A 24,065-nucleotide genomic window follows, 5' to 3' on the forward strand; every position below is an offset into this window, starting at 1 on the left:
CAAAATTTTCATAGCGCTCTTCGTTTCTGAGCTACAGGGTCTTTTTGAAAATGTTGTAATTTGGGACAGCTCCCGTATCTCCGTTACTGTGGATGATATCGAGAAGGTGAAAACTGATTCTTGTAGAACTTTTTACGTAGAATACAGTGGCGTAGTCTGTTTTTCTATGGAAAAAATATTTTTGAAAATATGAACCAAACTTATGTTTTTTCAAATGGAACACCCTGTATATTTATAAATCATATGATCCGTCTTGCCATGAGCTTCTGAAAAATATATATTACTCTATATTTATTTTCACTCTTTACTTCAATATTTAAAATATATTATTTTTTTTATTAGTAGGCCGTGATAAATAACATAAAAATCAAAATGGTATACTAAAATAGTCATACACATATTAAAATTTTATTTGGGATTGATATATTTTATTTTTGAATTGTTACCACTGAATCTCTAATGATTATATGAATATATTTTTCTTTCTTTATAACGGAATTTGTTATAACGGGATGGGTTTGCAAATATCTAAAACCTTGCATAATTAAAGCATTTTCCAGGTGTTCGACATTGTATTAGTTGCCACGATATATTTCATATTTCAAAAATCCCCAAAATCATGCAGAAATCGAGAAAGGACAAATCCGGGAATCAAGGAGCCTATCAATGGATCCATTGGTCCCAATTCATTGATCTGGGAAATAGTCATTTAACAAAATTCTAATATTTTCGATGTAAGTTAAGTTGCGAGGGGAAGTCCCATCTTGCTGAAAGTATATTTCACGTAAATTAGTTAAAGGAATATTTAAAAGTTCCGATACGATAGGTTCCAAGATTTACAAATAGCGGTAGAGAATTAAGTTTCCCTAATATATAAAGAATTTATTAGTGGCTCTCAAAATAAAACAAGAGACAGATAGCAGTATACTATTAATAATTCTTTAGTTTCTTTTATTATTAATCATTATATATATAATATAATGATTATATGATGATATCATACTAATAAATATAATCTTTTAATATTTTTCTAAAAATATTGCAGTAAATAGTGAAAATAAATATCGAGTGATATATATTTTTGAGAAGCTTATGGCAAACCAGATCATATAATTTATAAATATACAGGGTGATCCATTTAAGAAAACCTAACTTTAGTTCATATCTTTAAAAATATCCTTTTCGTAGAGAAACAGACTACGCCACTGTATTCTACGTAAAAAGTTCTACAATAAAAAAGTTTCACCTTCTCGATACCTTTCGCAATAACAGAGATACGGGGGGTGTCCCAAGTTGCAAAATTTTCAAAAAGACCCTGAGGCTCAGAAACAAAGTGGGCTATGAAAATTTTGTTTACAGCATCTTTCGTTTGACAAAAAAGTGGCACAGGTTTGTGCAAACCACATCCTTCTATCTTCGCTAATAACGGAGATACCGTATGATTTCAACCAAAATGGGACACCCTGTACATTATGTCAATCATTATGTCATTACGTTGAATGCTATTATTTTTGCTTTAGTTTTGTCCTAAATATTTTTGAACTATGTTTTTAACATGGAAGGGGGGGGGCAATAGACGCAACTAAAATTTTGTCGCCTACCCAGTCACACGGATCACGAGCCGCCACTGGCGTAATTGAAATCAATAATTTATTCCACTAATTGTGAGGTTCTGAATGAAGCTTCATTCAGAACCTTCAGAGTAGTGGTAAAAATTAGTGGTTCCAATTAGCGTAGAAGTTTGTTCCTCTAATTTAAATGCAAGCATTCAGAACGTGAAAATTAGTGGTAATCATTTTCAATTAATAGAAAAAGTTAACAAACCTTTAACTTAATATACACTAATTATACTTCAAAATTTGCGAGTAATGTCATTTTGGCGTTTGATTATCATCCGCCAAGAGAAATTGTGGTTAGTTAAAAAGTGTATTGTTTTATAATCTAATTTTAGGATTTTTCTGGGTATACAAAACTTATTACATTACCACAAGTTGTTGCTTTTGAATAATTGTAAACTCTTAAGTATAAAGTACCTACAATTGAAACCACTAATTTATTCCACCAATTTCGAGGTTCGGAAGATGTTTTACAATAATATCTATAAAAAGATGTATAATCAAAGGTTTCTGCGGGATTTTTGTTAAATGATCAATTTAATAGTCAATTTGTTTATAATAATCACACTGTTTTTTAATGGAATATTATATACTATTTATATCTATACTATTCTATACTATTTAACTCTATTATTGTATAGGAATACAAATTTGTTTGTTGCTAATAAAATTGTACAAGTTAGCTATTGGCCATTTTATAAAATTAATTCTTGAGCTTGGAGAAGACTAAGCCCATTGCTACATACATAGACAGCAGTCATTTTTATTCACGGGGTTGAAAATTATTGAATTACTAATATCGCTATTAAAAAATAGGGGTTGATGGTAGAAGGGTGAAAATTTAGGGTTTTATCTATTTTTTAAAGGTGCCCGGTGGCGTAGAAGTACAGGCTCTCGTCTACCAATCTCAAGGTGTGGGTTTAATTCCCACACCCAACATTTCATCAGCCGACTATTTTTATTACAATAAAAATAGTTTGGGTACCTAGGTCGACTCAGCCTTAAATGAGTACTTGGGATTCACAATCCTGAGGTAATAATAGGCGGTTGAAGCGTAGTGCTAGCCACATTACCTTCCTTGTATACCGAACGGCTCTAGTATAGCAAGCTGTACCTTGCTACTCCCAAGGCGTTAAACGTTATATACGGGAGCTATTATTATTATGTATTTTTTAATGCTACATAATAAAATAAAAAAAATAAAAAAGTTTATCCAAGATAAAAAAAATTGGAGTGGACCGCCCTATCACTGGGGGGTAAAAAATAGATAACAACCTATTCTCAGACCTACTGAATATACCTACACATAAAATTTCATTAAAATCGGCTAAGCCGTTTCGGAGGAGTACGGTAAACAATGTGACACGAAAGTTTTATATATTAGATAGAAGAATTCTTTGGTCGGACCACTCTTATATAATCCTGTTATTTTGTCATAGTACTAGTCATAAAATACGTTTTAAACGATTTACACGCCAAATCACTTTAATCGCTTTCTCTGTAACCGACACCTGTTTTTTTATACCTATGATTAAACTATTTTTATGGAATGATGATTTAACAATTTTTACTTATTTTTGTTTATTTATTTTTTCAGTCTGGTTTCCCTTTTGACAATTCCCGACGTGGTAGGGACCCTCTTGAAGATATTGCCCAACGGCATCCAGAATTTGCCCAACATTTACAAGGATTTCCGAGAAGAGCCGCCCGTCCAGAGCAAGGTGATAATGACTTTTTAAGGCGATTTGAGAGACCTTTTAGCAGCGGAAGATTTGGATTTCCTTTTGATAGGTAGGCACACTTTAAACACGATTTAAGTTGAAACCTTTGTAATTTGTCACAAAAGTTTGGGGTTCAAAAAATCCTCATAAACGCCTAACGTAATTAATTGACATATCCTTACAATTTTTTCCAGAACGGTTTTGAACTAGAGTAAAATATGAATAGATTTAGAATAAAAGTACCCTATTGAAACTTAAATAATTTCGGACTCTATTGTATTTATTTATTTTTTTGATTCACACAACGTTTCGATCAGAAAGATCACTGACCTTTATCAAGTGTAAACTAATTCCTAAAGCTACTGACCTTTTTTCTTCCATCTGTGTACTGGCCGCTATTAGATCTTTATTTAATAACTCACTGACACTAAACTAAGTCATCAGTTGATATAGGAATTTGTTTGTTTGCCGTTTTGTGAAATCCAGCCCAAAGCCAGAAAGTTAGCTGGTCTGATGATGGGGTATAGGCTTCGAAACCGGTAACGAGAGGTTGGTTGGTTTCCCCATATCGGCAAACAAACATAACTTTTTGTTATTTTCAGTTTTCCATTATTTTTGAAAGCTGAAAATTTTACAAAACAGCAGTTATGTGGCAAGAAATAGTTTTATTTAAATACTGAACTTTTATACTACAGTCAGGCATTTACTCATGAAGAAGTTGGGTGCAGTCAACCCTGAGATTATCCACTTATTATCACTACATTGATGCTTTTTTAAAAGTGGTTGCCATATCGTAGATATTTTTTATTTTACTAGGATTGCTATCCTATTTACTATGATGTTGGTATTGTTTGCAATAAAATGGCCTCTTTTGCGCTTTTTCCAATGAGGTTCCCCGTGGACAACCCGAGCTTCTGACCACTTTGTATTGTGCTGTTTTAACCAAACATAGTCTGCAATACCTGACTTCATTGTTTTACCTTTTTGTACATGTTTTTTGTGCTCGCTTAGTCGTACATTTAGAGGACGTATAGTCTCTCCAATATCCACAAGGTACCATTGCGATAAAAAAAAGTAGTACAAGAATTAGTAGTCCCATATAGAACTCCTGGTCTGTAAGGATATTGATTTTTTTTTGGATTTAGCCAACACTGTTTTTTTGTTTATCCCTAATACATGTGCAATGTCCCCTTATGGGAACCCCATCCCTTAATCGCGTAAATATAATCGATTTTTGCTCTGAAGTTAATACTTAATGAAGTTAATACTACCAATGGTACCTGGTAGATACACTTTTTCTCTGATTTCAATGACTCCGGTCATGTTTTTGTTAGGACAGTTCTTAGAGTCGATCCAAATTTGAAAACTTTGTTTTAATTTGATACTTTTTGGCTATTCGCCTGATCTTTCCTGACTTTCCTTTGACATATGGAATAGTCAAAAGAGAGCATCCTCCTAAGGTCGATGAACCAATGAGTCAGTTTTACAATTTGATATAATTTTGTCTAGCGTAACCAGTAATTGTATCTACCAGGTACCTTGTGAATGCGGTGAATCGTATATTGGAGTAAACGTCCTCTAAATGTACGAGCACAAGAAACATGTACAAAAAGGTGAAACAATGAAGTCAGGTATTGCGGACCATGTTGAGTCAGAACAGCACAATATAAAGGTTGATTCTCACTATACCTTCCGTTTCCATTCCATATTCGTTCTGTATTTTTATTGTATTGACGCTATACGTAAGCTTCAGTTTCATACTTTTTATTGTACAATTTATATCATTACGAAAGTTTAATTTTAAAAATTCGTATGTTTTGAAAAAAGGTAATAGATTTAATTAATAGGTGAAAGAATAAATAGATATCAGCAAAATTTTAACGGAGCTGGTACAAATGTAAGAACTTGACAACGCTGTTTCCGATACGCTTCAGTCCATTCGCCAAAATATGTATGGAAGAAAGGATATGGAACGGAAGGGAAACGGAACGGATAATGTACATTGTCCTATTCATTTACATGGTATAATATTTTTATGTAAACGGAAAGGAGCTGATAAGGAAGGTATAGGAAGAATAGACCTTAAAGTGGTCAGAAGCTGGGGTTTCCCACAGGGAACCTCATTGAAAAAAAGTGTAAATTTAAAGAGTGGGATCCTAGTACGGAAATATCTACGATATGGCAACCACTCATGCACCGATGCAGGAATTCTAAGTGGATAACCTCACGGTTGACTGCACCCAACTTCTTCACGAGTGAATACCTGGTTGTAGTATCATAACGTTTTTTAAACATTACCACTGCGAACGGCAGCTTTTCGTCGGTAGAGCAGTCGTGGATACTGTATTTCACTGGAGAAAAACTATTTATCAATAAAAAATCAAAAATATGAATATTGGGCGCCAGGCATGAACAGAGAACGAAAACACAGTTGTATATTACTTAAAATTAATGACTATATTTATTCATGGACTCTGTTGATAGTAAATAACATTGTAGGATTTTAACAATATAGTGGTTATATGTCGAAGAAAGTAATGTTAAAAATAGTACTACATATGTTTAATGAAAAAGTCTATAGAAGAATACAATATAGATTAGGCCATAGAAAATATATAAAAGGTAGTAATACTTTAATTAATTTGTTAAATTTTATACAATATTAAATCTGAGATGTTGCAACCCGTAGATTCTAGAATCGGTTCGGTTATTCATCTGTCAAAATGACGCAATAATAATATATATAGAAAGTAATACTATTACAAGATATGTTCGTAATGAAACTAAAATCTAAATCGTATTTCAAATACTAATCTGACATAAGCAATTTAACCACTAAGCGTAAAGTCTATACGATATTATTCAAGACTGAAAATATAAAATATAAAAACCAGAACTTAAATCTAAACTTAGCTGCTTGTTCTTTAGACAATCCTGCTTCAAACAGTTCAGCGTGAGGTGGGACTTGTATCTCGCACTCTCTCTCGGCTTTACTGTTGGCCAATACAACAAAAGAAGCCAGGATGAGGACACCATGAACCAATACAGCCGTAACTATCGACTGGGATAGGACACTCGTCCATGGGTCATCCGTACATAGGAATCACTACCCATACATGGGAACTACACCCCTACATAGAACATCCGTCCATAGAAAAACTACATATACATGGGACACCTGTCCATAGGATAATCTGTACATGGGAACACTACCCGTACCTTGGATAACGTCCGTACCTTGGAACATTACTAGTACATGAGACAATGTCCGTACCTTGGACCCTAAAAAAACGAAACTCTTGTTTAAAACCAAACAAGGTCTAATAAACAAAATAAACCTACCTCGAATTACTTCCGAGGGCTCAATAATAAACAAAGAAACTGTCCTTTCTTTCATTTAACATTCTGGAGGACAAAAGAAAACTAACGTGTCAGCAAACACCAAATACAAGTTGAGCTGGGCCAATCCAAAACTCTACCCTAAAAATATGCACTAATAATATTGAATCAAAAAAAGATAATATCTCATCTTTACCTGTAGCTTCAAAATAGCAGCCGATTAAAATTATACAGCAAGATTTAAATTACCATTTCTAAAAGTCGGGTTGTTGATGGTGACCCGCCGGCAAAACAAAAGTGAGGTTATCTTGCCGAGAGCGAAACCTTGAAAATCAATGTCCACAGAGCAGCGCAGGATTGTCGACTTGAGAACGTTAGAACTACGCCAAGCGTTTCAAGTAAGTTATCAGGCCTGAACAATACGGAATCCGGTGACAATACGCCAGACATCATATTAAAGACATGTAACGAACTAAAAACGTTACAGTATAAAAGCTCAGTAGTTTTAGGAATTAGTTTACATTTGATAACGGTCAGTGATCCTTCTAATCGAAACGTGTTTATTAAAAAAAATAAAGACAATGGAAGTCCGAAATTCTTTTAGTTTCAATACTGAATCATTGTCTGCTACATTCAAAGTAGAGTACCCTAATTAATCCAAGTTTTATAAGTTTTTCATGTATATAAATTTTTGTTGTTTAGGGAAGAATTTCAGCGTGAACCTCAACGATTTTACGACGCTCATCCAGAATATTTTGAAAATTCTCAGTCGCCTAATCAATTTCAAGAAACTGCTTCACAGCCAACTCAGCAACATTTTACTCCACCACCCAGTCATACGCAGCGAAATACAAATCAAGATTGTCAAGAGAGTCAACCGCAACAACACACACTTGTAACCCAGGGGACACAAACAGAAACTGATTCAACAGAACCTGTTGAAACTGAAAAGCAGGTCCAGAAAGATACAGGACACACTCGAGGTACCTATACTATAACGTTTTTATATTGTATATTCTGGACTAATATATTGTCAGTAAAAGATAAAAAATATCAGACCATAAAGTTTTCCCAAAGTTACCCTGGCGTTCAAAATGCGTTTAAACATGAATTCTTAAGAAATTTATAAAATGGAGAATAATATAAATATGCATAGTCAAACAGTATATTTAGTTTTTATTAATATAAATTTGTTGAAGTGAAACTTCTTTACGCGCGTTCGGAGTAAAAGGCCGTGACGCGCGAGCTAACGAGGGGAAAAGTGATAACGGCAGTGTTGCCACAGCCACACCGTTCGGTGTAGATCTACCCCTTTGTAAAACAATTTAACCTGTTATCTCGTGATAATCTACCCCGATGAAAAATAAGCTTGTGGCAACACTGGGTAACGAACTGTGTCATGCGCGGCTAAGAAATTCACTATAACAAACTTGAAACTGTACCAACCTTGATTTCATGCATATTTTCATCCATAGGCTTGTAGCTTCTGAATAACGGTCTAGGTAAAGCATCTAGTTCATTTGCCAGCTCAGATATAGTAACTTTCTTTAGTATAACTTAGTAAATTTCAAACCAATAATCAACGAGAATATTTGTATAATTTATTAAAATACTATAAATCACTATAAATAATGAATTGTTTGAGCTGCAATTTCTGTACTATTTAATCTGGTAAATGATGGAGGTAAACAAATGTGATTGATTAAAACTTTATGTTAAGATGAAACTTTTGTTATACGAGTATAACAACATTTTTCAGGGAATTCAAATTATGAATTTAATAAAGACAAGACAAGTGACATCTGTCTAAAAAAGACAGCGATTTAAGTGACAATATTTTGTTGTTATAAGTTTTATGTTTTTCAATTTCCACGTAATTATGCAGATTTCAACCTAATAGTGCTTGCTACTTGGCCTTTTTTATATAAAACTTAATATTATGCCAAAAAATGGGGTAAAAGTTTGAATTTCACACTTACGCGCGCTGCGATGACGTATGTAGCGCCAATATGATTGGCTGGTTTTCGTCTCGAAATAAACTTGGTGAATTTTATGATGTTGGCAGCATTGCTGTTTATTGAATGTCAAAATGACATTGTTTACAATAATTGTTTATTTTTGATTTTAAATTCAATTTGCATTTAAACTATTTTCAATAATGCTAAAAAATTAATTGTTCTATATGTTGGGTAACATTTACCAGTAACTATAATAAAATGTTTTTGTACGCGCCGAAAAAAGATGGAAAATCATAAATGCCGTTTTTTCAGAAAACTTCTCTTAAGCTATGAATGTGATTTCAAAACATTTCAAAGTGAGTTTGTGAGTTTATATTACGTTTGATTTGTTAAATCATTAATGGCCTGTTTTACAGTTGGAACAAGGTGGGGAAAAATTAATTTGAAAAAAATGTAATTCCTGATAACTAAGATTAATAGTATTTCCGGAAAATCACAGTATTCACAGTTATGGTATAAAACAGGTACGATACTTGACGATACAATCTGATCATGAAAAGTACATCTACTATCTGACCAAGAAAAGTTAGAGAAGATGAACAAGGCAATTAGAAAAATTCAATTGGCATCAAGAATGTTAATAAATACGTTCATGGTTAATTTATTTCAGAAGACTATTAATAAAATACATTGTATAGATAAAATAAGGCTCTGATGCAGTGCCTTTTTACATAAAATCAAGTAAATATTTTATTTTAAAGTTTTATTATTAAATGTATTAATATGTGATCAATAATGTTTATTATATACGCATAAAATATTATTTTTTAAGAGTGTTATATATATCTAGGAGATTTGAAGGAAACATACATTAGGTATTACATATACATATTTTATTATTTTTTAAATTTATTAAATTAAAAGGCAAGTAAATATTAAGTGTTTTAATTACAATATTGACTTACTGAATATCAAGGCAGTCAATTTACAATTAACCCGCTACAAGAATATAAAATATAAATATTATGAGAAGACAAGAATGGCAATAAAAGTTGCTAGAAAGTAAGATGTGATCTTCCTTCATTCTACATAAATCATAGCGTGGTACCTTTCATGATTTTATTTGTTATGTATGACCCTTGTTTATATATTCTTAAAGTTGTTCAACCGACTAGACAAAATGTGCTGCCAACTAGAGGACAAATGGTGAACCTTTCGGGGCGGAGTCAAAAATATCGATTATTTTCGTTATTTTCCTCAGAGTAATGTAATAATATAGCCCGGGTTTCTGCGAATTTTAATACTGATCAGCTGATTAAGAAATTTAAGCGAAACTTTTATTTTATTGTAAATTGTGGATTATTTTTGCCTGTTATTTTAAGAATTCTAAATCGTATTAACAAAGAAATTATTATTTTGATATGTTGGTACATTATTTATAATTTATGATAATGCTAATTGCTGTTAATTAATATTTAAAAAAAAGTTACATACCTATTTTAATTTGATTTAATGCAGGTTTATAAAAGAATCATTTCATTCTTAGATTATTTTATTCTAAATTGAGTGCTTTACGAATTTTACGATATTTTTTAAAACTTTTTATATTTTTGATGCCAACTAATTGGCTTGGTATTATTGGTATGGGAATTAGCCAAGAAAGAAAAGAATTGGCTATAACTTGTAATTTTTCGAAAAAAAACATATTATACCTATATCGCTTAAAGAATGGCGCTTTTTATGAAGTCATGGCCAACTAGGGTTTCCATTTAAAAAAAACATAATGTTTGTGTCATATGTCAAAAATGACAGGCTTTGGAAAAAAAAAACAGAAAACAAACTCATTAGGTATGTGATTATATACAACTTTTATCTGAAATATTTTTGTATAAAATGCCGTATGATCGAATAAAAACGGCGTCAGCGATGGCTATGAAATGACGATCGATGATATTTCACATATAATTTTACATATAAAATGACAACGATCTTCATTTCATAGCCATCGTTGACGCCGTTTTTATTCGATCATACAGTAGATTATAATGGAATTAGAGACAAGTTTTAAAATAGCCAAAATTTGTGTTTTCTTCGAAATATCTAGTAAGCCTTGAAATTCTCCGAAAAATTGCAATTCTTTCCCCATTTAACCGACTCTCTATCTCCAGTAGTTTCCGAGATACCCATAGAGAACATCGTAGGAAACTCACCCTGTATAGTATTTAGAAACTAACTATTATTATTATTTGACTAGATTAATTTCATTAATAAGACTCGATTAATTTAATTTAAAATAAATTTGATCAGATTTTTTTTTCGTATATTCTACTAGCAGAAAACCAAAATTATATGATAACGCACTTTTCAACGAACTTGAAGGAAGATATAGTGTATCTATCACAATACTTAATAGAATTACTACAATTAGAAGAAAAACAAAAAGAAAAAATACCCAAATACCTTCACCTGCTATACAAAATAAACGAATATAATCTCTTATCAAAACATTACACAACTACTTCTTGTATTTTACACTGAAAAAATTATCACAAACTTACTAATTAATCAAACACAAAGAAAAAATAACCAAATTATCCCTTTACCTACTACTTAACTACAAAATAATAAATTATAAAAACACTACTAAACTATTTCTGGTATTCTACACTAAACATTATAATTAAACTTAATAAAATTAATCTAATTTTACACTACAACCACTACAACTACAAAGAAATAAGAACATTGTTTAAAACTAGAAGAAACAGAACTTCGATACGTGCGACCAGTATAATAGATCAAGCGGACAAAGAATATAAAATACTTTAAAATGTGCATTCAGAAAGAAAAATATCTCGAAAATTATCTAAAGAAACATTTTGTTTTCTTATCAGTGAAAAACATCGGCCTCGTCGGCCTTCGGAATTGCGGAATCTGTCGGGTATTTACAATGTGGTCGAATTGTATAATTACCAGCTTTTATAGCATATCTAATAGACAAAAAAGTATCTGGTCGATTAGTAACCAATTGGCACAGTCCGAAAATTATCGATTTTTATTTTCTCTGTTTTTATTGGTCGCTTCAAAATTCAGAGTAACAAAAAATATTTTTCTGTAGTAAATGACTGTGAAATACGCCCCGCCATCTGGTGCTTTACATCCATAAACGTCTTAGGTTGAGCTACTTTAAAAATTCATATACAGGGGTATGACATAATGTTTACATGCCACCTAAAATTAAAATAGATAAATAAAAACCTACATATTTAGTTATAATTTAAAAATCACCAGTGTTAAGCTGCACAGCTTAAAAATTTAGTTCCCTCCACTTTTTGTACACTTTTACCATTGCAGTCACATAATGTTCAGGTGTACTTTTTGTTTTATTGTACAGAAGCCCTCTTTTTATTGAACGTATCCAATCGAATCAGCACTTAAGTTTTTTAAATTGTTTATATAAAAACTGTCCACCATATACTCCGTCACCAATCGAAAATGATCCGAAAAAGTTTTTTCATAGTTTTGAGCCATTTAGATAAAATTAAATGTTATAACCAAGAAAATTTACCGCTGAACTGAAAAGCACGAAGAACAATAATAACAAAATCCAAAATGGCTCCGCCCGATACGCATGAGCCAGGCAATCAGTCTTACCAACATATGATATGACACTTCCCTTTCTACGATCTGAAACGTGATTGGTGAAGGCTATGTACGTCACAACTCAACCGGGAATGTTCAAGTTTGAAATTATAATTTAATTTCTAAAATGATATCATGGAATTTTTCCTAATTTCCTATGTATTGTAAGTAATGGAGACTTAATCTATGCAATACAATGATTTATTTGCGAATTTTTATTTTTTTGGAACATGCCTATTTGGTTATGTAAAATTTAGAGTGACAATTTTGATTATGTGAAAGAAATACTGGTTGCCTAACGATTAACATTAATTTAAAAATAAATCCCCAACATGAATAATCAATAAAACATTTAAACAAAAACAGACCACAGACTACACAAAACAAATTGTTGGTTAGTAGCAGTTAGTAATAGTCAGAGATATATGTAGGTAGTAGTATTTTGGTTTAATAGCCATAGCTAACCTGCCGGTTAATAGAATTATCGTTTTTTCATAAAAATTAAAAAAAAAACATTATAAAATTATAAAGCTAGAATAGTATAGGGTTTTATATTAGCTCTATTTTTTACGTTTATGAAAATCATTCATAAAAAATATATATCCTTCAATTTAATAGCTGTTAGTAAGAAGTTTCACTTCAAATATGCGCACATAGTGCACACACAATTATTATTAAATTTATTTATTATTATTTATTAGGACGTCCAATCCAACAGAGTAATACCGTTGACCTGGGTCAAAAACAACCCCTTGACGAGGCAGCTTATGACAGAAATCAAAGATCTATGTCGGCCCCTCCAGAAAATAAGAGGTAATTGTATATGTAACTGATTTTTTTTATTTATCTGTAATATAATTGTTCATATTTATAGTTGATATAGCATGTTATAGGAAAACTAGTTGATATTACTTACATATTAACATATATTGTCGTAAATATTTTGACTACAACTGTTTTGCTTTGAAGACATTTCTTGAAAAATTTTAATTATTGTATGTAGAACATTGATTACCCCTCAATACACAAGATTCATGCTTCATTTATTTATAGTCTATAAAATGAATAACTTTGAATTTTAACCGTTATTTTTTACCAACATGGCAAATATAAAATCCCTCTGTCAAATAAGTTACTGATATTCTTTAAATTGAGTGCCTGAACGAATCAGATAGGTAACTCTTTTTACTTTCCTGAAATAAAAATAATAAAACAAGTGACAGTTCTTCCTCTTCTTGCAAAAATCAACACGAAATATCATAATTGTCAAAAGTAAAATGTCATCAGCTTTGGACATTTCTAGAGACAACAAAAACAAAGAAACATTTGCTAATCTAATAAAATTAACACTAGAAAAGCCCGCGGGAACTGTCAAATTCAAAGTTATTCGTTTCACAGACTATATAAGTGTTTTTTTTACCTTTTGACTTAATTACCATTAGGGTTTTTTTTAAAAAGAAATTATCGAAGTTTTCCTCAATTCGCCATGGCGATGGCGACTAATAATGATGGGCGAGGTGTTAAGGTCCATATTTTCAATATGCGTATAGATTTATTATTAGATTCAGGGCTGCAACAAGTCAGTTTTAAAAAGACTTAGATCTTAAGTCTCAAGACATCATGAATTTAAATGTTAAGTCAATTTCAACATAACGATCAAATGATTAAGTCTTAAGCTGGGTCTTAAGTCTTTGCTTTAATTCATTTTATTTCAAGTCAAGTTATTTTTGTAAAGGCTTAAATCAATTTAACGTTAAATCGTTTAAGTCTATATATTTGACTTAAATCATGATTATCTGCAAGTTAAGTCAGTAAAATGACTTAAATCAATATAATTACCCCCAAGTCAAGGCAACCAGAATTCAAAGAGACCGAGTTCTTTCAAAATCTGAAATAAAAAACGCAGGTCCGTATTTAAAAAAATTAAGTTGGGCTCTGTATCTCACAAATTATCTGCTAATTTGAAAATCTAGAAACACTATCAGATCAGATCAGATCAGATAGCCCTAATAAAGTGGATATGAGAATGTGCAATTAGTTTTTTGATTTCTAAAAAGTAACGACAGGAAAAAATAAAATTAATTTTCAGAAAAATCCGTTTTCTTTTCAAAAAAAACTCAGCAATCCTTGAAAATTTTAAAACTTTTTTGATGGCATCTTGGTGAACATCCCAAAGCGCAACTTTGTCCCAATTTAACCATGTTCGTATCTATTACGGTTACCGAGATACCAATGCTCGTACCCCGAATTTGTAGCACACTGTATAAACCCATCCATAGTGAACTTAAAAAATATTATAAACTTTTTCTAGTGAAATAAATAGATTGGTATGGACGTCATCTGCTTTTTTCTCTGTCATTGTCTGTCGAAATCTTACCTGGGAAAAAAGACAGACTATACTTATTGTAAAACTAAAGTGCAAAGTATCAACCATCTAGGCATATTAAAAACTGCATGTTTAGCAATTTTGGAAGTAGAGCCAAAAAATTGACAATGTTAATAGAATGTTTGCACAAATAAAATATATAATTAAATGAATACAATTTCTACTATTTTTTACAGATTTACATCCTCTGTACATGTACCAATGGGTGGCCACCAAGGACATGAAGATGCAACTAAAGGTCAATCGCAAGGCGTTAGCAGTGGAAGCACTGAAAGAGTTATCCCCATCCATGTTGAAGGTAGATTTAATAATAGGTTAGTATGAATGTAACAGAACACTAACATTAATTCGATTGTAGGCCGGGACGACCCTATAATCCCGAGACGCTTTGCATCGTCTACTGGTCAGCCGCAACCGGAAGTTATCTTTGGTGGATCTCCTCGTCCACAGCCTGAACGCATTTTTAGTCCAAGAGCAGATCCTGAGCAATTCGGTCATCACCGAGGAGGAATCCATTCAAGGTTTCCCAGTGATTGGGCTCAGTCACCTTTCGACAGTTTTCCAGATGAAGATTTTGGCTTTCGTAGAAGCGAAAGTCCAAGTAGATTTGCAAATGCTAAACCTCACCAGCAACAATTTCGACAGGAAAACGTGCCTCAAGCAGCAGAACAGCATGAACCTCCTAAAACAGCAGAAGCGCCACAAGCGCCTCCTAAACAACAACCTCCCAAACAGCCGGCGGGTCCCATTGAGCAGATACAGGTGATTCAGAAAGACGTTTCCAGCCTTTTAAATCAAGTAGAAGCCTTTAAGGGGATGCCTAAAGATAAAAACTATTTATATCTAGATGAAATGCTTACAAGAAATCTACTTAAATTAGACAATATTGATACTCAAGGTCAAGACGCCATAAGAAGTGCTAGAAAAGAAGCGATAAAATGTATTGAAAGAGCAATAAGTCTTTTGGAATCCAAGGCAGCACAAAATGCTGCACCCAATCTAGAAAAAATGGATGTTGATCAACAATCCTCTCAGGGTGATGAAAAAATGGATACTAACCAAAGTGCACAAACTGAAAATAATTCGCAGGAATTAAATAATGTACAATCTCAAAATGTTAATCAATCCATAGATTCCAGTGAAACTACTGAAGTGGTAAATAAAAGTCAGGACATTACTAAAGAACCTGGTTTGAAACCCACTACAAATGAACCGTCCAATATACAAGAAACAATGGATGTTGAAGGAAATAGTAAGGTTAAACCTGACACTCAAAGTGTGGAAGGTGAAAAAAATAACACAGAATCCGGGAAACCAGACTGTGGAAGTGAAAAACAAGAAAATAGCGTTAATGACCAAACTGTCCAAGATGATAAGACTACTGAAGTGAAAGATGAAACTAAAAAAGAAAAAAAGAAAATCAAAAAGAAGGTAAACAAGGAAGATAAGGAAAAGAAACAGTAAAGATATTTATTATAATACATTTGTGACTTTCATGGCAAAGATGATGAAATTTATTAAAATGAAAATTTTACATATTGAATCTAAAAACAGAAAGTAATTATTTTTTTTAATCAAGATTTGTACTTATTATAACATTTTGATGACTTTCATCAACTTTCAAGAATATTAAAATATTTCATTAGTAATAAACACTAAAAAAAACAAAGAGTAAAATTCATTTGATTTTATAAGATTTTTAGTATTATTACACTAATTTATTATAAACTTACATAAGTAAAAGCACATTAATTCCTGGAGTAAAAAAAACTGTAGTTTATGCTAGCTTCAAATAGTTTTGGCAATATCACTAAAGGCTAATAGTTGTAAAAGCTACAAAATTTAGTGAGACTGACTTTAACTTTTATATAATTCAATTTTGTAGAGTTAGAGTGAGTTTAAAATGTTTTCACTTTCTTTTTATATAAAGCTCCATATGTTATATGTACATAAAAATAGTTTGGATTTTCATTTCACGGTGTGTAATAAAATTGATTTTACAGTTCAATTTTTATTTGTAGAATTTATAATATATATGTTAAATTCTAAAAATGAAAAATATATTTTTGTGCGACTGTGATTGTTCCTGTATCTACTATTAATAGTTTTTCCTTGTTGGCTCCGTCTTTCATATGAAAAGAAGTAAGTTCTACCGTTAAACATTAGGTTATCAAACGGAGCCATATTAACAATTTGTTTTACTTGTGTGTTTAATTTGTTGATATTAGTACAATTGAAATTGTATAAGTATTTCTGTACAAATAGACGTATTTAAAATAAAGGATTATTATTTTTAATTTTAAGGAAGCTTTAAAAAATCTTTAAGAATTCTGCAATTTACTACATGCAATTTTCATGAATAACATGTAGGAATATTGAGGGTTAATTAATCATGAAACATTAAAATACATTGCTGTTCGCAGTCATAAAATTTAAATAAACTACAATGAAATGCAAACAGCTATTGACTAATATTTTATTATTATACTGGGTAATAACGTTGATTGAAGAAATAAGAAGATGCACAACCTTATGGGCAGGGGTGGATACGGGAAAATTCCCGGTGGGCCGGTGGAAAGATGGGCCGGTCCCGATCAGAGCTCAAAAGATTGGATTAGCAAAAATTAAATGGTTAATCTTCTAACTAAAGTGACATAAGATCCTTAGTGATCCATAACTAACTAATCCATTTTCATCAGTATAATCATCAGTTGCTTTTTAACATAAACACCAATTTGTAAAACTATTGTAAAATGTCTTTCTCTGGGACACTTATAATTTTAATAATCATCTGTTTGAAAATGTTTATTATACAAGGTGAGTCTATAAGTGCAAATATTTTCAGGGCTCGTAGATCTCAATAAAATAAACATAATATATTCTCTTTATCGAGTTTCAAATAAGTCCAATCGAGTTATTAAAGTCTGGAAATTAAAAAAAAATAGATTTATGTAAAAAAAATTGAACCACATCAATTTTTCGGTATTTGCATCTCTTTTAGTGCCGTAATATCAGAGATTAAGAAACTATACCGTGGGAAAATTTGCGGTGAACAGGAAGTTCTAAAAAGTTTTCTAAAATATACAGGAAAATTTAAAAGAAAATGCTCGATTTTTAACATCTTTTTTTGCAAAAAACCTCATAGACGTGTTCCTGGGGTCGAAATATACCACCCCAGAAAATATTTGCACTTAATTAAGATCTACATCCTGTATAGTTTTACCGATTATTCTTTTATTAATAACTAATAAATATGACTGCCTGGCAGCAAAAAAAAGAATGAATTGCATTAGGTAAATTTAAATAGTCTCGATCTAAATGTATACTAAGAATACGGTAGTAATTTGACAACTGGGGGCCTCGGTGCAATATTTTTCGAGCTTCCCTTTGTAAAAAGATAGACGAATTTGACGCGAATTCTGCGGTTGGCGGAGAAAACATATCTATGCATGGCTTGAATTGGGGACGGACTAAAAGCCAAGTCTAAATTGTTTAAAATGTTGCAAAAATGAATTTTCTAAAAATTACTGAGACAGCAGAGAAGAGTTAAATACGTTTTAAACCAGATTAGATAATAAAATATTAATATGTCTCGAAAATCCAAATATTCTTGTTATGGATTGTAACATAACATTATATCAGAACACATTTATATCCACTGCCTAGGTATTGCTTAAGTTTTTTTCGTTTGAGTGATGGCATTATCATACAAGATGCCAAATGTAGAAAAGTATAGAGGAAAATTTTCGTTATAAGAACTATATAATAACTTAAAAAATGCTGCAGTTTTAATGGCCACCGCGGTTCATTCAGTTAAGAACACGTGTACACGAGGAGGCTGCTGCTGTAGCAGAAAAGAGAGAATATCTTTCTACAATGTGTAAGAAAGTATATACCCGAAAAGCTAAAAGTAATGTATTTCATAGAGGATTGGGTCAGCTGAACTGAATGAATCAGGAAGTCTTAAAGTTTCTCAAAATCGTGACTCAAAATCGTAGCCTATTCAAGATCAAATTACCGTTATCGATAATGGAAATAAAGCGGTAGAACCACCCTGTAAAACTCAACCATTTTGTAGTAAAAATTCAGATGTCCGACCCAGTATTGGTCTTTACGAAAATTTTGATCAAGACAATTTATTTTTTTTTAAACCGGAGGCAAAAGAGCTTTTTCGAACGAGCGAAAACACCCTTACTTATAACACAGATTATACAGATTATAATCTTTGTTTTTTGTTTATTGTTTTTTCGTGGTTCCAAATTTCGGAATCGGGCACTAGTTAGGTGACTAGTTTGCGCACATAGCACGCCCACTTATGGCCTCTAAAATTGTGCACAGCGCCTGACCGGCACAATTATTATAGAGAGATCGGAAAACCGAATAGCGTCATCCAGTATTAACGCGTACCTTATCATGGTTACGATATGCGCGAGTCAACGCAACACCCGCTAATAACGTTACCGCCTGACGTAATTTGCGGATCAATTACACCAAGCGCTCTTTCTAAATAACCTCTGATAACGTTTAAAAATTACTTAAATGGGCATGTGCGGGTATTTGACAACCGGAGCCGGCCGGCGAGATCTTTTATTTTAGGTTATGTTTGAATTGTTTTGAATTATTGCTTTAGTTTTATTAGGTAATTTGATATTTAAGTAGCTGAGATTAGTTTTAATTAAATAAATATGGCCCAAAATATAGATTCCACCTCTTCCAATACTAAAGAACCTATAAAGAGTCTTAGGTTTACAGCAGATGACGACTTAGCCCTTCTAAGAGAATGTGTTGCTTGTTGTCCTAAACCCATTGGCAGACGTTGAACAATAAAGCACTGGAAATAAGCATTTTAGCCCTTAAGTTTTAAAATACCTAGTAAACAAAACAATTTCAAAGTTTTATATTCAAAGTTTGGTTAAGTTTAAATAGCGGACGCGACGCGATCAGAATTCTTTCCGATCCGATAACTATAAATAAAGAGAGTTAATACCACCTCACGTAAAGGAAATAACACCTGGCCTTATTAACGTCTATTCGGTTTAGCGATATCTCTCCATTACGCTGTTTATTGTTATTTTACGCGAGTTTACTTTTGCGCACAGGAAATTTGACTCGTTTGCACATCGTCATAAAAAACAATTTTCGTACCACGAATTAGGGACAAGATTTTTATCTGTATACTTATAGGATACCTAATCTGTACTTATAATATTAATAAATAAAATATGTTTCTTTGTTATGGTCATTTTGTTTTTGTGGATTTGGGCCGGTTGCCTGTTTTTCCCAGGCCGGTTTCCACTTCTCCATCCACCCCTGCTTATGGGCGATTTCGTGGCACAAAACATGTCCGAGATGTAGCAGGCGTTATCGTCAGCCTGTCCGAGAATTCCGAGATTTAGTTTAGCACTGCGCTGCTGCGTGCTGAATGCCATTTACAGCGAAACGGATAAAGAATACTGTACCGTAGCAGAATTATAAATATATAAACAGTTATTATTTACATCAACAAAACTTACCTTCTTCAAAACTTAAGGGACATAAAGGGCTTACTACCGCTTTCCGATATTATTAAGTATCACAGTTTCGGCAGAATGGCATCGTTAAGTGAAACCGAACACATCGAAATTAATTAAATCGAATTGTTTAAGTGATATTTTCTTAATGTCAATAACTCAGGAAACGGTTGGTTTGAGGTACACTGCGTGTATCTCGATTTTTGCTTAGAATTGAAGGAAGAACCAAAATATGCAATAATATACAGGGGGTTCCTTTTAAGAAATAAACTTTGATGTGCCACTACTTTATGACCGACCCTGTATACTTAAATTTATTTCCCGCTAATAGATATTTAAAAACCCTATAACTTTTATACTTAACTTTGTGCGGTTGTTTAGTGAGAGTGCCATAGCTGTGTTAAAACACTAATTTTTAATCAAGGAGCCTTTGAAAAATAGATTTGATCGTCTAAAGGCCCCCATTCACTGGGCCATTTGGTAGCAATCAAGTTGAGCGATAAAATTGCTTCTAAATTATTTGGAAATTTGGTTGTAACGGACCATTTATCAGACGACATTCAAACAATTTGTCAATCAATTTTTCTGGAAATTAATCGAGAATATCCGACACTCTCCTGTTCACGTACCAAATAATAAAAATAGTTGAGCAACCTGGTTCCCGACGTCCACTGATTGGGCGATCCTCGTACAACCTCTTTAAATTGCTAGCACTGCACTGCAAATCAAGATTGCTTGACAACCACAATATCACTTTCAATTTGATTGAAATGACGCACTAATAGTCTAAGAGCTACCAACGTTTTCGAGAAAGTATTTTAAGACGTCTGGCTCTTTGATACATCTTTTACTATGCTCTCTGGAACAGCATGCGGCCCGTCTGGGTGCCGATACGCGTTGCGTTCACTACTGCGCATCGGAAGAAGATCCTATATTTTTTATTAATTTAGTCCTATAAATTCTAGTATTGAATATAAATCGAACATGTCTCCATAGCGCAGTGCGTAGAGTTTCCGACCACAAACCGATGATTCAGAGTTCGAATCCGGGTCAGGGTAAAGAGTTTTTTTTATTTTATTTTCGTTTATATTCTGAGTAAAGTATTAAATAAATCTGGTGATTAAAAAAAACAAATATCATCTGTTCGTGGTCGGAAACTACGCACTGCGCTATGGAGACATGTTCGATTTATATTCAATACTAGAATTTAAAGGACTAATAAAAGTATAGGATCTTCTTTCAATGCGCAGTAGGGAACGCAACGTTTACCGGGAGCCAGACGGGCCGCATGCTGTTCTAGAGAGCATATTAAAAGATATATCAAAGAGCCAGACGTCTTAAAATACTTGTTTTTCCGACGTTGCTAGCTCTCGTACTATAATGACCTGGAGAGCTTTCGACAATTTGATCGAAAGCGACTAGATCGGTCGATCGGATTGCTCGTTTATCGGCTAGTGAATGGCAGCCTTAATGTTTTTCAAGTCTTGTTCTGGCCGGTTAAAAGATGCCCCAATCGTATTTTTATTCACATCTCATTTTTTTCTAATGGAATGAGGGTGGCTCATCTCATTACCATATCTGGGAAAAGCATTTTTTTTACGAATAATTTTACTTAGACTATAGCCCTACTTTAGTATGTTTAGTTTTGAAGAGGATAGAATAAAAAAGTATGACTTGAAAATTAAAAAAAAATATATATTTTATGCTAATACAAATAATACATACGTTGTAAATAATACTAACCAATCTATACCTATGAGGAGAATAACACATTTATTATATTATTATATTTCTAACCCAATTTAAAAATATTTTTATTGATTAACTTAATACTTAAGAATTAACTAAACATATAGGTAACAGTTTTAAAAATAAAAAAATCTTTCGGTTTCTTGAAATAAAGCTAAATTAAAGTTTATTTTTCCATCATTATGTATTAAGTAAATAATAAAAAATAATTTACAATTACACATTATCATTATTGTAGACACAATATAGTGTTAAAAAATGTCTATACCTATGTGGCGGATTCATCTTTCCAAAAAAATCCTTTATGGGTATTTCGCCACTGCACTGCAAGAAAATCTACAAAATAAAATAATTATTTTTTGTAAACACTTCTGCGTTAAACCTAAACGGACGCTGCTTGTCAGAAGTTATGTTTATAGTAATACAAATTTGCCTATCAAAGAAAAAAAATGCTTAACGTTTCGGCAAGTTATCTCTTTCCGTCGTCGGAAGCAAAAAAATACAAAGAATAAAGAAAAAACTATTTAAAATATTTAAATTCAACTATTCGAGAACACTTTACTTTTTTAAAACAGATACGTCTACAAGAAACAAAAAAAATCAAGATTATTAGAACGTCAACGGTTTCTTGTAGACGGTATCGGTAACGGTATCTGTTTTAAAAAAGTAAAGTGTTCTCGAATAGTTGAATTTAAATATTTTAAATAGTTTTTTCTTTATTCTTTGTATTTTTTTGCTTCCGACGACGGAAAGAGATAACTTTCCGAAATGTTAAGCATTTTTTTTTCTTTGTTAGGCAAATTTGTATTACTATAAACATAACTTCTGACAAGCAGCGTCCGTTTAGGTTTAACGCAGAAGTGTTTACAAAAAATAATTATTTTATTTTGTAGATTTTCTTGCAGTGCAGTGGCGAAATACCCATAAAGAATATAGTGTTGTTAAATCACTCAATGATTACCAAGAGGTACTTAAATTACTGGACTTGAATTATTCACAACTTAAATTATCTTAAAAATTAATGTGTTTGTTTTTTTAGAGTAGATTCCAGAAAACTATTGAACAAAAAAATTAATTTAACCTTTAAATGCATATGTAGGTACCTACTTACCAATAGGTAAATAAATAATTTTAGTTGGTTATTGTTAATACTGTTATGAAACTAAAACAAATATTCTATTTATATTTTCAACAATTGTGCCATTATTTTAGGCTTCTATAGCTAGAAGATTTAAATACAATATTAATCCCAGCTATAAAATTCTGACTTAAAGTTTTGCTTCATAATATACGGTGGTCCGAACTGTATTCCGGAAACTTCGGCAGCATATTCTGGAGATAAAAATAAGTAAAAAAGTTCGTATAAATATGTGTCCTAAAATGCTAAGTTTTGGAGATACAGGGTGTAGAAGTTTCATTTTTATTTCGATTTTTTCCAAATAATAATTTCTGAAGTAACGTCGATATTCGGATAAAAATTGGTGTCTGGAGGTTTTTTGACATTGAGAAATTTGATTTGTATCTCAATGTAACTCCTAATTGTAGAGGGCGCCACATACATATTTTTAACTGGTTTGAAGGGTAATAACTTTTCATCCGTACCTGTATAAAACTACTGATTAAAAAAATATACATTTGCGACGTTTTTTACGTAAAAAAGGTTTCTTGGTAAAAATCGCTAGGTACCAATATTGGTTCTCGAGATATTTGGAATCGAAATTACCGATACCTCTCATCATTGACATAAATTAAACATGTTGACTAAATAGTTATTAGATTGAAATCATAAATTTGAAATGATTGATTTCAAATTGATGATTTTCATTTTGTTGATTTGATTTTTTGTCAAAAGTTCAACAGAAACTGTTTTATCATAATTTTTTTTCAAGAAAAATTTATGATTAATTTAAAAAAAATAAAAAGCTCCCACATTTATCATTTCAGTCAAATAACTATCTACTCAACATGTTTATTTTTTTTCAATAATTACATGTATTGACTAGTTCCCTTCTAAATATCTTGAGACCGGTTGCTCGTAGCGATTTTTACCAAGAGACATTTTTTACGTAAAAAAATCACAGAAATGTATTTTTTTCACTCAGTAGTGTACACAGGTACGGACAAAAAGTTATTACTCTTCAAAA

General features: G+C 32.0%; 1 protein-coding gene across 2 annotated transcripts in view; it reads left to right on the forward strand.

The window, feature by feature from the left end:
- Positions 1-16,943, forward strand: part of LOC115874933 (BAG domain-containing protein Samui) — a 59,776-nt gene extending 42,833 nt beyond the window's left edge. For both annotated transcript variants that reach the window (XM_030890235.1, XM_030890234.1), the window contains exons 2-6: positions 3,214-3,407; positions 7,379-7,659; positions 12,978-13,089; positions 14,839-14,960; positions 15,021-16,943. In XM_030890235.1, coding sequence (XP_030746095.1) covers positions 3,214-3,407; positions 7,379-7,659; positions 12,978-13,089; positions 14,839-14,960; positions 15,021-16,126 — 1,815 coding nt within the window. In that variant the 3' untranslated portion in view covers positions 16,127-16,943. The remainder of the gene's footprint in view (positions 1-3,213; positions 3,408-7,378; positions 7,660-12,977; positions 13,090-14,838; positions 14,961-15,020) is intronic.
- The last annotated feature ends 7,122 nt before the right edge of the window (positions 16,944-24,065 follow it).

This window comes from Sitophilus oryzae, unplaced genomic scaffold, assembly GCF_002938485.1.
Source record: "Sitophilus oryzae breed Bouriz unplaced genomic scaffold, Soryzae_2.0 scaffold_1307_pilon_pilon, whole genome shotgun sequence".
Taxonomy (NCBI): domain Eukaryota; kingdom Metazoa; phylum Arthropoda; class Insecta; order Coleoptera; family Curculionidae; genus Sitophilus; species Sitophilus oryzae.